General features: G+C 42.0%; 1 protein-coding gene across 2 annotated transcripts in view; it reads left to right on the top strand.

Moving 5' to 3' along the window:
* Positions 1-2,186: 2,186 nt before the first annotated feature.
* The window catches only part of FBXO22 (F-box protein 22), a 30,295-nt gene continuing 17,528 nt past the window's right edge, over positions 2,187-14,953 (top strand). For both annotated transcript variants that reach the window (XM_011982663.1, XM_011982664.1), the window contains exons 1-4: positions 2,187-2,438; positions 2,814-2,952; positions 11,621-11,708; positions 12,533-12,628. In XM_011982663.1, coding sequence (XP_011838053.1) covers positions 2,296-2,438; positions 2,814-2,952; positions 11,621-11,708; positions 12,533-12,628 — 466 coding nt within the window. In that variant the 5' untranslated portion in view covers positions 2,187-2,295. The remainder of the gene's footprint in view (positions 2,439-2,813; positions 2,953-11,620; positions 11,709-12,532; positions 12,629-14,953) is intronic.

A 14,953-nucleotide genomic window follows, 5' to 3' on the forward strand; every position in this document is an offset into this window, starting at 1 on the left:
TCAGGGCCCTGTGCCTACCCCTAAACCAATGGTGGTGAAAAGAATGAAACCATCGTGATTAGTTTGCACAATGGTTCTCAAAGCATGATTTGGGGAACACTGGAGACCCCTGAGACCATTTCAAGAGACTATTTTCATAATAATAAAACATTTGCCATTTTCACTCATTCTTTCATGTGTACAATGGAGTTTTCCAGAGGCTACATGATGTGATTTTGCAACAGATCAAATTCAGAAGCAAATATGAGAATCTGTCTGTCTTCCATTAAGACAGAAATTAAATATTTGCAAAATGTAAAGTGATGCCGCCACTAGTAAACTGTCCTCTCCCCATTTTATATCAGCCACAAAGAAAGAACGCCCACTTTGAAAGACAATGGGGTGTCGTTCAGTAGCCAAAGAATGCAGAAAGGGAGCTCATGCTGTCAAGGCACCTTCTCCCAGAGGGATAGGAGGCTGGGGAGTTTAAAGAGTTAGCTGAGGGGGCGGGGGAGGTATGAAGGGCATACACAGGCTGGAGTTCCAGACAAGCAGGCATAGTCCCTGAACATGCTGCTTCATACATCCATGTTCAGGAGATGCCAGTGAGCTTGCTTTTTAGGGAAGAGGATTTTAGCATTATGTTAATGATCTAAAGGTAACCGGAGGGTGCCTCTTTATCTTCCTCTGGTATTCCACAAGGGGTCAGGAAGCTCTGGTGACATCTGGGCCATCTGGCTTCCTTAAGCAGCTGCGCCTATAAATAGACTAAGGAAAAAAACTGGCTGGGCTTGTTGGCTCATACCTGTAATCTCAACGCTTTAGGAGGCGGAGGCAGAGGCAGAGGGATGTCTTGAGGCCAGGAGTTTGAGACCAGCCTGGGCAACATAGACCCTGGGTCTACCAAAAAAAAAAAAAAAAAGAGTCACAGCTACTCAGGAGGCTTATACCAGTGACAATGTCATACTATCCACCAGTGTGGGAAGGAGGATTTGGGAAATAGTTGTTTTCCATAAAAATATTTCGTTAATGTATAACATCTGTTTTTTAAAAAGGTGTTCTGATTTAATTTTTAATATGGTAAATATTGATAGTCATAACACACATAAACTATTGGTCGTGTCAATATTTTAGGGTGTAAAGGGTCCTGAGGCCATAATGAGAACTTCTGATTTAGACAAGTTTCTGCCCAAGATCTGGCAATCAAATCAGGGCTCCCTTAGGAAGGAATTGGCGGGAGGAGTGGACGAACCTGTGTCTGCTGTGCTTCCATTTTTTGGTGGTTCTCAGTTTGAGCATGCATCAGAATCGCCATAAAGTTTGTTAAAACGTAGATTGCTGGGCCTCACCCCCAGTGTCTGATTTAGGAGGTCTGGGGTAAGGACGGGAAATGTGCTAAAACTTAGTAGTTTCCAGGTGAATCTGATGTTCCTGGAGGGGAACTGGTGCACAACTTCGGGCGTGCTTCACAGCAATAATCTCACTCAGCTACCTTAGAATGGCAGGTGCTATAGGCCATTTTACTCATTCGAAACTTTAAACCTGAATATTACAACGAGTTAACTAAGTTTACCAAGGAATAAAGGCAGTGATTTTCACACACTAGGACAATTTTTTAAAAGCAAACACTGTCCGTTCAAAAATGGAGCTTATGCTATTTAAACAGGCATTGGAACTATGAAGAGCAATAAGTACTACCTAGTCTCTGCAAGGAATTTGTGATTTAGAGAACGATGTAAACTCAGAAATATGGCGGTGCCAGGGCAGTGAGAAGCACACAGGATTTTCACTGCAGGAGGCCTCCTGGAAAGTTGCCAGGCGCGGTGGCTCATGCCTGTAATTCCAGCACCTTTGGAGGCCCAGGCGGGAGTATCGCTTGAGCCCTGGAGTTTGAGACCAGCCTGGACAGCATAGGGAAACCTGTCACTACAAAAAATACAAAAATTAGCTGGGCGTGATGGCGGGAGCTTGTAGTTCAAGCTATGAGGGAGGCTGAGGCGGGAGGATCGCTTGAGCCTGGGAGGTAGAAGCTGCAGTGAGCAGAGGCCGCGCCACTCCACTCCTGCCTGCCCACAGCATTAGACCCAATCTCAAAAATGAAAAAACAGTTCCGAGCGCATTATGGAACGGATGGCTTCAACCTCGGTGTGCGGACTCCAGGCCAGGATATTCACCGGCGTTGCCACGCCCACCGTCCCCGTCCGGCCGGAAGTGGCGCGGGCGCCTGCTCAGTGCGCGCCGGCCAGGCAACTCTGTGCTGGCGTAATCGGGTTCCTCCGGGCCGCCGTAGGACTGGTTCCGGCGGGCTAGTGAGGAATGGAGCCGGTGGGCAGCAGCGGCGACTGCTGCGGCTCCTCCTCCGTAGACCCACGGAGCACCTTCGTGTTGAGTAACCTGGCGGAGGTGGTGGAGCGTGTGCTCACCTTCCTGCCCGCCAAGGCGTTGCTGCGGGTGGCCTGGTGAGAGGAGGCGGAGGCGGGAAGCTTGCCTTGTGACACGCCGTGGGCATGCCCCAGGCTGGCGGGGTGGGGAGAGACCGTGGGGACCCAGGACTCTCCCCAGCTCCCTCGCCCTACCTGAGGTTACCCGCTACCCGCGAGGTATCTCCCAGCCGTGGTGCCCCGGGGGACTTCGCTGAGGGGCGAAGTTCCCCTTAAGGTTTTCTCCACTTCTGGCTCTCCTTCCGAACCAGCGCCCTGACTGACACCTACCTCCCCCGGGGACTTTGGATCCCGCAGGGATCTCCTGCTGCTCCAGTGGGTGGGGGTTTGTGAGCTGTGGGAGAGACGAAAATGAACGTCCGTTTGCAATCCTTTGTGCGTTTGCGTCCCCAGCGTGTGCCGCTTATGGAGGGAGTGTGTGCGCAGAGTGTTGCGGACCCATCGGAGCGTAACCTGGATCTCCGCAGGCCTGGCCGAGGCCGGCCACCTGGAGAGGCATTGCTTGGTTCGCGTAGTAGCAGAGGAGCTTGAGGCAAGTAGCAAGGGGTGTCATGCACAGTCATTTGCAGGTTGGTGGTTCAGTCTTTTGAGAACTATTTTTTTTTTTTAATCCCAGTTTTGTTAATTCAAGGAACATCTTCTTGTGCCGGGAAAAGATTTTGTAAACATCAGTTTTAGTGACTACACGGTAAAGATGTGTCATGATTTATTTGACCGTTCATCAAATGTTGAGCCTTTTAAGTATGCACATTTTCACTATTAACAACAACGCTGTGCAGAACCTTCCCTTCACCTGCTTCCCTTGAAGCAAGTTTTTGTTGTCTTTTACCGGGAAGACAGCTGGGTGTGTCTTGCTCAGTGTAGCACACCTAGAAAGCCAAGAACCAAAACTTAAAGCCAAATATTTCAACTTTCGATCCTGTACTCTTTTGCTTCTCTGGCCCCCAACTTCAAAAGGGGAGCCAACACCTGGAGAGATGAAGACTCGGACTGTGGAGTTGGAGGGACTGCAGGGTGTACCATCTCTCTGGGGAGTGGAAGGGAGCCCTTTGACAGTGAAGTGCCAACCTGCTGCTCTGTCACTCTGTTTACTTTAGTACGGCTTACAGACATAACTACGGTGCAGCTGTCACAATCAGGAAATTATCACTGATACATTTCTACCATTTTGTCCTCAGACTCGGTTCAGATTTTGCCAGTTGTCCCAGTAAGGTTCTTCATGGCAAAAAGATCTGTTCCCAATTGTAAGTTGCTCTAAGTAAGTCATGTTTCTTTAATTTCCTTTGATCTGGAACAGTTTCACAAGCTTTGCTTGATTTTTCCAAATCTTGACACCTAGGAAAATTGCAGGCTATTTTGTAGAACATCCATCAGTTGTGTCTTTGGCAGGAAATAATCACAGAAGTGATGCTGTGCTCTTTTCACGGCATCCTTAGGTGGCATGTGATTTCCATTGGTCTCGTTATTGGTGGTATTACCTTTGATTACTCAATTAAGGTGGTGCTTGCCAAGTGTCTTCACTAAAATCACTGTTCTGTAATGATTGAGTGTTTTGTGAAGAGATCATTTGAAACGATGTAAATATCGTGTTTCAGTGCGTTTATTTATTTGTATCTGTACACTCTCGGAGTCTTATTTAATTCAGTGGGCTATAATCTGTTACTGTATTTTGGTGCTCAAATTACGCCCCCCCCCCCCACAGTTTGGCTAGTGGGAGCTCCTTCAGGCTGGCTTCAGTGTCTTTTTAGAGATGACTGCATTATCTTTGAGCACTTTTCTTTTTTCTGGCACAAGATGTTCTAAGCTTGTCTTGGATTTTACCTGCTTTGGTCCTGGAATTGGTCATTAAGCCCTGGCTCCTTTTGATGGAGTGTGGTATTTAGAAATCAAGGTCTAGACTCTTTAAGTGTACTCCTTGCCATTGAGGGATTTGCTGCTCCAAAGCCCAGTCATTAGACAGAGCCAAGGAGTGTATGTATGTATATACATGCATGTGTATGTATATACATCAGCATACACATATACACACGTTTACAACTATATGTATGTGGAAACCCATGAGTTCACACAGGTGCATCCTTTTCTAATCAAGTGCAGGATGCTTTCTAGTTTTGTCTCTGCTCATATTTGTACCTCCCTTTTGGGCAAAGGGAAACTGGTTCTCATCATTCTTAATGTATTTAGATATTACCTCAATGCCCCATATGTAACCACTCTTCTGTTTCCCCCTTCCTTGGGTGGTCTTTCTCCTTACCTTGTCTGGGCTCTGGAACTCTCATCCCAGGGAGCTGGCCAGTATCCAAAGGCAGGCTTGTAGAAAACTTTTCTTCTCTGGTGCTTTGTCCCAACTCCTGCCATTTTTCCAGAAGTTTATCATTTGGAAAAATTCAAAATGCAAGCAGGCTTTTTTCCTCAGAAGTGTTCTCTGGAGCATCGTTTATAATAAGGGATACTAAAAACCGAATATTAATTTAATAAATAAGGCTATTAAATTATAAACTGTAAGTGGATTAATGACAAGAGCAAATGTTGATTTTAAAAGTGAAAACATTATAAAATTATATATTTAGTATCATCTGAATTATTAAAGACCAAAAGGGAGAGTAGAAAAGAAAGCCAAAATAGCCTTTTTTTTTTTCTATTTAATGTTTTTAAAAAGTTTTCTCTCTGTGGTCATCGTTTTCAAATTTTTACCACAACAGGCATTATTTTTCTATAGCTTTAACAGTTTATACATTGTGGTGGCTGTTAATAGCCAGACAGACTAAGGTATGAATTGTAGCTTTGGCATATACCAGCGGTGTGACTTTGTTTTTTTTTTTTGTTTTTTTTTTTGTTTTGTTTTTTTTTGAGATGGAGTCTTGCTCTGTCACCCAGGCTGGAGTGCAGTGGCCGGATCTCAGCTCACTGCAAGCTCCGCCTCCCGGGTTCACGCCATTCTCCTGCCTCAGCCTCCCAAGTAGCTGGGACTACAGGCGCCCGCCACCTCGCCCAGCTAGTTTTTTTGTATTTTTTTAGTAGAGACGGGGTTTCACCGTGTTAGCCAGGATGGTCTCGATCTCCTGACCTCGTGATCCGCCCATCTCGGCCTCCCAAAGTGCTGGGATTACAGGCTTGAGCCACCGCGCCCGGCCTCAGCGGTGTGACTTTGAAAAAGCTACTTAACTTCTCTGAGCCTCAGGTGCTATCTCCATAAAACAAAAAGAAAAATAATAATTTTCCTGTGCCCTTATAGAGTTGTTGTAAGGATTAAATAATGAAAAGGTAATGCATATAACACATTACTTATAGTACCAGGAGCGTAAGTTCTCAATAGATGTCTGTTAAATATTCTTTTATTAATATCATTATTAAATTCACATAGTTATAGTAATGCCCTTAGAGGAGTTCCTCCATTATAGTAAACTGCTGGTGAGACAAAAACATGAAAACTCTATCCAAATCATACGTGCTGTTTATTTGTGTTTTCCAAGTTATCTAGTGGACATGGGCACTTTTATAGCTATAAAGAAAGTTGATTTAACTTTTCTATTAGAAATATTTTAAAGTCCGCCAGGCACGGCGGCTCATGCCTATAATCCCAGCACTTTGGAAAGCCGAGGCAGGCAAATCGCTTGAGGTCAGGAGTTAGAGAACAGCCTGGCCAACATGGTGAAACCCCTGTCTCCACTAAAAATATTAATATAAATATTTAAAAATATTAAATACTTAAAAATATCAAATATATAAATAAAAATATTAAAGTACAAAAATTGGCTGGGCGTGTTGGTGCAAACCTGTAATCGCAGCTACTCAGGTAGCTGAGGTACCAGAATCGCTTGAACTGGGGAGATGGAGTTTGCGTGAGCCCAGATTGCGCCACTCCAGCCTGGGTGAGACTCTGTCTCAAAAAAAAAAAAAAAAAGAAAAGAAATATTTTAAAGTCTGCCAAAAGCTTTATAAAACAACTTGCCATTTGTAACCTCTTTGAACAGTGGAATGTGGTGCTAGCTGTCTTAACTGTGCTCTGAGAACATTTCATGTTGAGACTTGTTATGTCACTTCTTCTAGTGTGAATTAGGACGGAAAATTCAGCAGTTGCTTTTCATTGGGTGCCAGGAGAGGGAGATTCATAAAATCTCAGGACCAGACTTTTAATCCTTGTTCAGGAGTAAGAAACCTGAGGCCTAAAAGCTTGATGAGGGTTATTCTGCTGGTTTGTGGCAGAGTTGCCACTAAGACCTAAATCTGTTTTTTGTTTTGTTTTGTTTTTGAGACAGAGTCTCGCCTGTTGTCCAGGCTGGAGTGCAGTGGCCTGATCTCAGCTCAGTGCAGCCTCCACCTTCTCGGTTCAAGTGATTGTCCTGCCTTAGCCTTCTGAGTAGCTGGGACTACAGGTGCACGCCACCGCACCCTGTTAATTTTTGTATTTTAGTAGAGATGGGGTTTCACCCTGTTGGCCAGACTGGTCTCACCCTGGCCTCAGGTGATCCACCCACTGTGGCCTCCCAAAGTGCTGAGATTACAGGCGTAAGCCACGGTGCCTGGCCCCTAAATCTCTTTGAGTTCTCTCTCCTTTACTCACTATACCAGGCATCACAGATTCAGATGACTTGAAGGTCAGGCAGTTAGGTGAAGAGGGTCAGGTAGCTCAACAGAGTGGTAGCACCATGGCAGACTGGAAAGGCTTGCCTCCATTTAGCCTTAGTTAAGAGGCACGTAGTCTAAGTGTTGCCAAAATGTCCAGTTTTTAAAAAGAATCCGGAAATCCACATTTTATGTAAAAATTCGGTGGAATTTTGAACATTGGCATTCAGTTTACATTTTCTGAAAATGCTGTGTGGAGCAAGGAAACTATATCTGTAGGTCTTGGGCAGCCATGGGCCCCACAGGCCATCATGCTATCTGTCTCTTTTATTAGTTTATCTATATAGAATGTATTCTGAAACATCTTGGCATTCCCCCAAATTATAATGGACCAACTTTTTTTTTTCCCCACTTTACCAATAGTGAGGCTTTGCTATATGCTAAGTACCTCATGGACCAACTTTTTTTTTTTTTTTTTTCCATTTAACCAATAATGAGGCCTTGCTATATCCTAAGTACTTCATTTTATTCTGGTAGTAAAAAATATTTGAAAATAGCTAGCTTAGAAAAATATATTCATCATTTTCATTTAATTCAGCTGCTTTGCCACTTGTCTTTAATTGGAAAGTTTAGTTGAAAACAAGTGAGTCTGAATAAACCCAGCTCATAGGGGAGATAGGGCACAAATAAGATTAACTAGGGGTAAGGGATGTTGCATCTGAGGTCCAGAGTACTGAGGGAGTTTAGGAAAAGGTTTTGGAGAGGAGGTGGCACTTAAAGTGTCTCTAGAGGGAAACAGTCTTAAGTTCTACAGGAACAGAGCAATAGAACACATGGGGAAGTGGGTGTGTCTGGATAATATTAATAGTAAGCTAAGGGGCCCTGAAGGATGCCTTGTTGTCAAGGCTGGAAATGGAGGCTTGGAGTATTTGATTTAATGAGCAGTGAAAAGAGGAGTGATTCCCCATTACTGAGATTTTTCTGATACTGTAATGCCTGTTCATATAAAGCAAGTGTGTCTCTTGCTGGTACTTGATGTTTTTGTTCTAAGAGCTTCAGTTATTAAGAAAATGAACTTCTTGAGGGCTGGAATGAAGAAATAGTAGGTGTTTAGTAAATGAACTGAAAATGAAAGAGCATGAGTGAAAAGTAAATGAGAAGTAGATTGACTCAGAATGCCAACATTGACCTGAAAGAAGGTAGGGCACCAGCAGTTTGGATGGGGTGATACTTTTTTTTTTTAATTTAAGTTCTGGGATACATGTGCAGAACGTGCAGGTTTGTTACATAGGTATACGCGTGCCATGGTGGTTTGCTGCACCCATCAACCTGTCATCTACATTAGGTATTTCTCCTAAAGCTATCCCTCCCATAACCCCCCACTCCCCAACAGGCCCTGGTGTGTGGTGTTCCCCTCCCTGTGTCCATGTGTTCTCATTGTTCAACTCCCACTTACGAATGAGAACATGCGGCATTTGGTTTTCTGTTCCTGTGTTAGTTTGCTGAGAATGATGGTTTCCAGCTTCATTCATATCCCTGCAAAGGATGTGAACTCATCCTTTTTTATGGCTGCATAGTATTCCATGGTGCATATGTGCCACGTTTTCTTCATCCAGTCTATCATTGATGGGCATTTGGGTTGGTTTCAAGTCTTTGCTGTTGTGAACAGTGCTGCAGTAAACATGCATATGCACATGTCTTTATAGTGGAATGATTTATAATCCTTTGGGTATATACCCAGTAATGGGATTGCTGGGTCAAATGGTATTTCTCTTTCTAGATCCTTGAGGAATCATCACAGTGTCTTCCACAGTGGTTGAACTAATTGACACTGCCACGAACTGTGTAAAAGTGTTCCTATTTCTCCACATCCTCTCCAGCATCTGTTGTTTCCTGACTTTTTAATGATCGCCACCTTAACTGGTGTGAGATGGTATCTCATTTTAGTTTTGATTTGCATTTCCCTAATGACCAGTGATGATGAGCCTTTTTTCATATGTTTGTTGGCCGCATAAATGTCTTCTTTTGAGAAGTGTGTGTTCATATACCTTGCCCACTTTTTGATGGTGGTGTTTTTTTCTTGTAAATTTGTTTAAGTTCCTTGTAGATTCTGGATATTAGCCCTTTGTCAGATAGATAGATTGCAAAAATTTTCTCCCATTCTGTAGGTTGCTTGTTCACTCTGATGATAGTTTCTTTGGCTGTGTAGAAGCTCTTTAGTTTAATTAGATCCCATTTCTCAATTTTGGCTTTTGTTGCCATTGCTTTTGGTGTTTTAGTCATGAAGTCTTTGCCCATGCTTGTGTCCTGAATGGTATTGCCTAGATTTTCTTCTAGGGATTTTATGGTTTTAGGTCTTACACTTAAGTCTTTAATCCATCTTGAGTTAATTTTTGTATAAGGTGTAACAAAGGGGTCCAGTTTTAGTTTTCTGCATATGGCTAGCCAGTTTTCCCAACACCATTTATTAAATAGTTAATCCTTTTCCTGTTGCTTGTTTTTGTCAGGTTTGTCAGATATCAGATGGTTGTAAATGTGCGGTGTTATTTCTGAGGCCTCTATTCTGTTCCATTGGTCTGTATATCTGTTTTGGTAGCAGTACCATGCTGTTTTGGTTACTGTAGTCTTATAGTATAGTTTGAAGTCAGGTAGTATGATGCCTTCAGCTTTGTTCTTTTTAGTTAGGATTGTCCTGGCTATACGGGCTCTTTATTGATTCCATATGAAATTTAAAGTAGTTTTTTCTAATTCTGTGAAGAAAGTCAGTGGTAGCTTGATGGGGATAGCATTGAATCTCTAAATTATGTTGGGCAGTATGGCCATTTTCACAATATTGATTCTTTCTATCCACGAGCATGTGATGTTTTTCCATTTGTTTGTGTCTTCTCTTACTTCCTTGAGCAGTGGTTTGTAGTTCTTCTTGAAGAGGTCCTTCACATTCCTTGTAAGTTGTATTCCTAGGTATTTTATTCTCTTTGTAGCAGTTGTGAATGTGAGTTCACTCATGATTTGGCTGTCTGTTATTCGTGTGTAGGAATGCTTGTGATTTTTGCACATTGATTTTGTATCCTGAGACTTTGCTGAAGTTGCTTATCAGCTTAAGGAGATTTTGGACTGAGATGACTGGGTTTTCTAAATATACAGTCATGTCATATGCAAACAGAGACAATTTGACTTCCTCTCTTCCTATATGAATACCCTTTATTTCTTTCTCTTGCTTGATTGCCCTGGCCAGAACTTCCAATACTGTGTTGAATACGAGTGGTGAGAGAGGGCATCCTCGTCTTCTGCGGGTTTTCAAAGGGAATGCTTCCAGCTTTTGCCCATCCAGTATGATATTGGCTGTGGGTTTGTCATAAATAGCTCTTATTATTTTGAGGTACGTTCCATCAATACCTAGTTTATTGAGAGTTTTTAGCATGAAGTGGTGTTGAATTTTATCAGAGGCCTTTTGTGCATCTGTTGAGATAATCATGGTTTTTGTCATCGGTTCTGTTTATGTTATGGATTACGTGTATTGATTTGCATATGTTGAACCAGCCTTGCATCCCAGGGATGAAGCTGACTTGATCATGGTGGATAAGCTTTTTGATGTGCTGCTTGATTCGGTTTGCCAGTATTTTACTGAGGATTTTCACATCGATATTCATCAGGGATATTGGCCTGAAATTTTCTTTTTTTGTTGTGTTTCTGCCAGGTTTTGGTATCAGGATGATGCTGGCCTCAAAAAATGAGTTAGGGAGGCGTCCCTCTTTTTCTATTGTTTGGAATAGTTTCAGAAGGAATGGTATCAGTTCCTCTTCGTACCTTTGGTAGAATTTGGCTGTGAATTCGTCTGGTCCTGGGCTTTTTTTGCTTGGTAGGCTATTACTGCCTTAATTTCAGAACTTGTTATTGGTCTATTCAGAGAGTCGACTTCTTCCTGATTTAGTCTTGGGAGAGGGTATGTGTCCAGGAATTTATCCATTTCTTCTAGATTTTCTAGTTTACTTGCATATAGGTGTTTATAGTATTCTCTGATGACAGTTTGTATTTCTGTGGGATCAGTGGTGATATCCCCTTTATCATTTTTTATTGTGTGTATTTGATTCTTCTCTCTTTATTAGTCTGGCTAGCGGTCTGTCTATTTTGTTAGTCTTTTCAGGAAACCAGCTCCTGGATTCATTGAGTTTTTGAAGAATTTTTCATGTTTCTATCTCCTTCAGTTCTGCTCTGATCTTAGTTGTTTCTTGCCTTCTGCTAGCTTTTGAATTTGTTTGCTCTTGCTTCTTTAGTTCTTTTAATTATGATGTTAGGGTGTTGATTTTAGATCTTTCCCGCTTTCTCCTGTGGGCATTTAGTGCTATAAATTTCCCTCTAAACACTGCTTTAGCTGTGTCCCAGAGATTATGGTACATTGTGTCTTTGTTCTCATTGGTTTCAAAGAACATCTTTATCTCTGCCTTCATTTTGTTATTTGGCCAGTAGTCATTCAGGAGCAGGTTGTTCAGTTTCCATGTATTTGTGCGGTTTTGAGTGAGTTTTTTAATCCTGAGTTCTAATTTCATTGCACTGTGGACTGGGTGATACTTTAGGGGACTATGCAGAAGCACTCATGGATTCATGGGATCCAATTCCAATTTTTTTTTTTCCAGAATGTTCGCATCTTACCACATACAGTTCTTTACATGGCTGATTCAGAAACTTTCATTAGTCTGGAAGAGTGTCGTGGCCATAAGAGAGGTAAATATCAAAAGAAAAGCTTTTGTTTCTGTTTTTTTTCATCATGTGCCTTCTGTTTGGAGTTCAATATTGTACTTGTCCTGAGAGTTAATCGACTTTCTGAGGCTCTGGGACTGCCACCTGTAGTATGCATGAATGTATCTATCTTTGAACCTTGAGGAACCCTTTCAGCTTCAGATTGATTTCTAAACCTTGTAGTGTAATTGAAACAAATTCATTAGAAAGGTGTTTTTCTCAATTTGAGATGCTTTAATTCTCCAGGCACTTTTTATTATTAAAACAGGTTGTATGACTTTGGCTATTCAGGCCTTTTACTATATTGGAACATGAGGTCCCATTTATCAAAGTTATGTAGAGAAATGGTGCATTTTTGGCTGGCTGAGGGAAAAGGCAGAATAGGTATTCAAGATGGGCATACATAGGCCCCAAGTTAGACTTAGATAATGGATTCTTATTGTCTAATTTGAATCCAGTTAACTGTTGATGCAAATAGTAGTTATACTGCAATATCAGCTGAACAGAAAGGTACAGTAGCAAGTCTAAAATTCAGCTGTTACTGCTAAATTTGACATCACTGGGGCAAAAGCATTATATGAACAGAGAGGAAAGGCAGACTAGTGGTGCAAAAGATCAGATTTAGAATTTAAAAGCCAGGACCAAAACAGGTAAAGTGTTTGTTTTAATCAATGCTTTTAGACCTTTATTTAGAGCATTCTCGTGTCAGGTGACTTAAATATTTCCAGTATTTGCTTTTTTACTTTTTCATTGTCAGATTTGACCTTAAATGGATGATATTTAATCATTTTGCTACTGTATTTTTACAGCAAGGAAAAGAACTAGTATGGAAACAGCACTTGCCCTTGAGAAGCTATTCCCCAAACAATGCCAGGTCCTTGGGATTGTGACCCCAGGAATTGTAGGTGAGAAAAATTAGCAACTTGATGATTTCCTCCTTGCATTAATGTGGGGTCCTTTGGATTGGTGAATTATTTTTAGCTTGGAACCACATTTCTGTTTCTGGACATCTAAAATACAATAAAGTCAGTCATATTTACCATGGCTTTATATTTGCCTTATATTAATGTTTATTAAGTTATTGTGGTATTTCTCATCTCAAGGCTACCTGTATAATGCATATCTAGTAGTCATTCATAAGAGGGGAAAGATCTCATTCTGCCTCCCTCCAAATTAGGAAGTATTTGTGGGCATTTTCAGAGTTTTGTCAGTTCAAGCAGTATTGTTTCTGGTGGATAGGGGTGAGATGGGACTGGGATTAGGAGCAAAGATGGGCCTTGTTAGGAAATTTCTGTTTCTCTGCTTTGGTACCACTCTTTGACATTTATAGCCTGAGGCTGTGCCCCTTTCCATGCTTGATTGCTGCTGGTGAATTTTTGCTTATTTTTATTATTTTTATTATTTTTTATTCTTTTCTGTAGTTAATTGGGGGAGGAGAGATTCTGTTGAGGCAGTAATGGTACAGTGGTTAGATACCTGGATTGGAATGCCAGCTGTACTGTTTAGTATCGTATGACTTTGAGCAAGTTACCTAACTTCATGGGGCTTCACTATCCTCATCAAGGAAGTGGGGATGATGACAATAGTACCTTCCTTGGAGGGTTGTGAGAATTAAATGAGTTAACACTTGTAAAGCATAGAGATAACACAGAAAGCAGTAAGTAAATGTTCGCTGTCATGTATTTATTGTTATTTTTTTTTTAGATGAAGTTTTACTCTTGTCGCCCAGTCTGGAGTGCAATGGCGTGATCCCCACTCACTGCAACCTCTGCCCCCTAGATTCAAGCGATTCTCCTGCCTCAGCTTCCCAAGTAGCTGGGGTCACAGGCGCCCACCACCACCACGCCTGGCTATTTTTTGTATTTTTAGTAGAAACCGGGTTTCACCATGTTGGCCAGGCTAGTCTCAAACTCCTAACCTCAGGTGATCCACCACCTCAGCCTCCCAAAGTGCTGGGATTACAGGTGTGAGCCACCACACCTGGCCACTGTTACGTTTTTTAGTTCTAACTCAGCAGTACTGTACTGAGAATTGTCATTTTTAATCTTCACTGAAAGAGTTTTGATCTGAATTTCAGTCTTGTACCGTGAGGTAAGAAGAATTTCACGTGTTTACAAATGAATATTATTTGTTCAGTTGCTCTAGCTTTGGTTTCTAAAGGGCTTAACATTTTTTTTAAAAAAAGAGCTTATTTCTTTTTGGCTGGGCGTGGTAGCTCATTCCTGTAATCCCAGCACTTTAGGAGGCCGAGGCAGACGGATCACTTGAAGTTAGGAGTTGGAGACCAGCCTAGCCAACATGGCAAAACCCCCTCTTACTAAAAAATGTAAAAATTGACCAGGCACGGTGGCTCACATCTGTAGTCACAGCACTTTGGGAGGCCAAGTTGGGTGGATCATGAGATCAGGAGTTCAAGACCAGCCTGGCCAACGTGGTGAAACCCCATCTCTACTAAAAATACAAAAATTAGCCGGGCATGGTGGCAGGCACCTGTAATCCCAGCTGCTCAGGAAGCTGAAGCGGGAGAATTGCTTGAGCCCAAGAGGCAGAGGTTGCAGTGAGCCGAGATCATACCATTGCAGTCCAGCCGGGGTGATAGAGCAAGACCCTGTCTCAAAAAAAAAAGGAAGGTAAATTAGCTGGGCATGGTTGGCTCGTGCCTGTAATTCCAGCTACTTGGGAGGCTGAGGCAGGAGAATTGTTGGAAACCGAGAGGCAGAGTTTGCACCACTTCACTCCAGCCTGGGTGACAGAGTGAGACTCTGTCTCCAAAAAAAAAAACGTTGTTTTTTTTTTAATGCTAATAATATTTATTTTTAGAAGAAGAAAAATTAGAAGATTCAGGTAAGCAAAAGCAAAACAATTAAGCACCTTTAAGCACCACAGAGTTAACCACTCTTATGATGTTAACCTTTATTTATATATGTATGTAAATATAAAAAACCAGAATAAAATTTTCTATAGACTTGTAACCTACTGTGTTAGTCTGCTAGGGCTACCATAACAAAATACCACAGACTGGGTGGCTTAAACAACAGAAGCTTATTTTCTCACAGTTTGGAAGGCTAGATGTCCAAGATTGGGGATGGCCTTTCTGAAGCTTGCTTACAGCTGCTTTCTCACTGTGTTCTCATGTGGCCTTTTCTTTGTACATAAGCATGCCTGGTGTCTCTTCCTCTTTTGGATTAGGGCCCTACCCTTATGACCTCATTTAATTTTTTTTTTTTTTT

The sequence above is a fragment of the Mandrillus leucophaeus genome, unplaced genomic scaffold (assembly GCF_000951045.1).
Source record: "Mandrillus leucophaeus isolate KB7577 unplaced genomic scaffold, Mleu.le_1.0 Scaffold241, whole genome shotgun sequence".
Classification (NCBI taxonomy): domain Eukaryota; kingdom Metazoa; phylum Chordata; class Mammalia; order Primates; family Cercopithecidae; genus Mandrillus; species Mandrillus leucophaeus.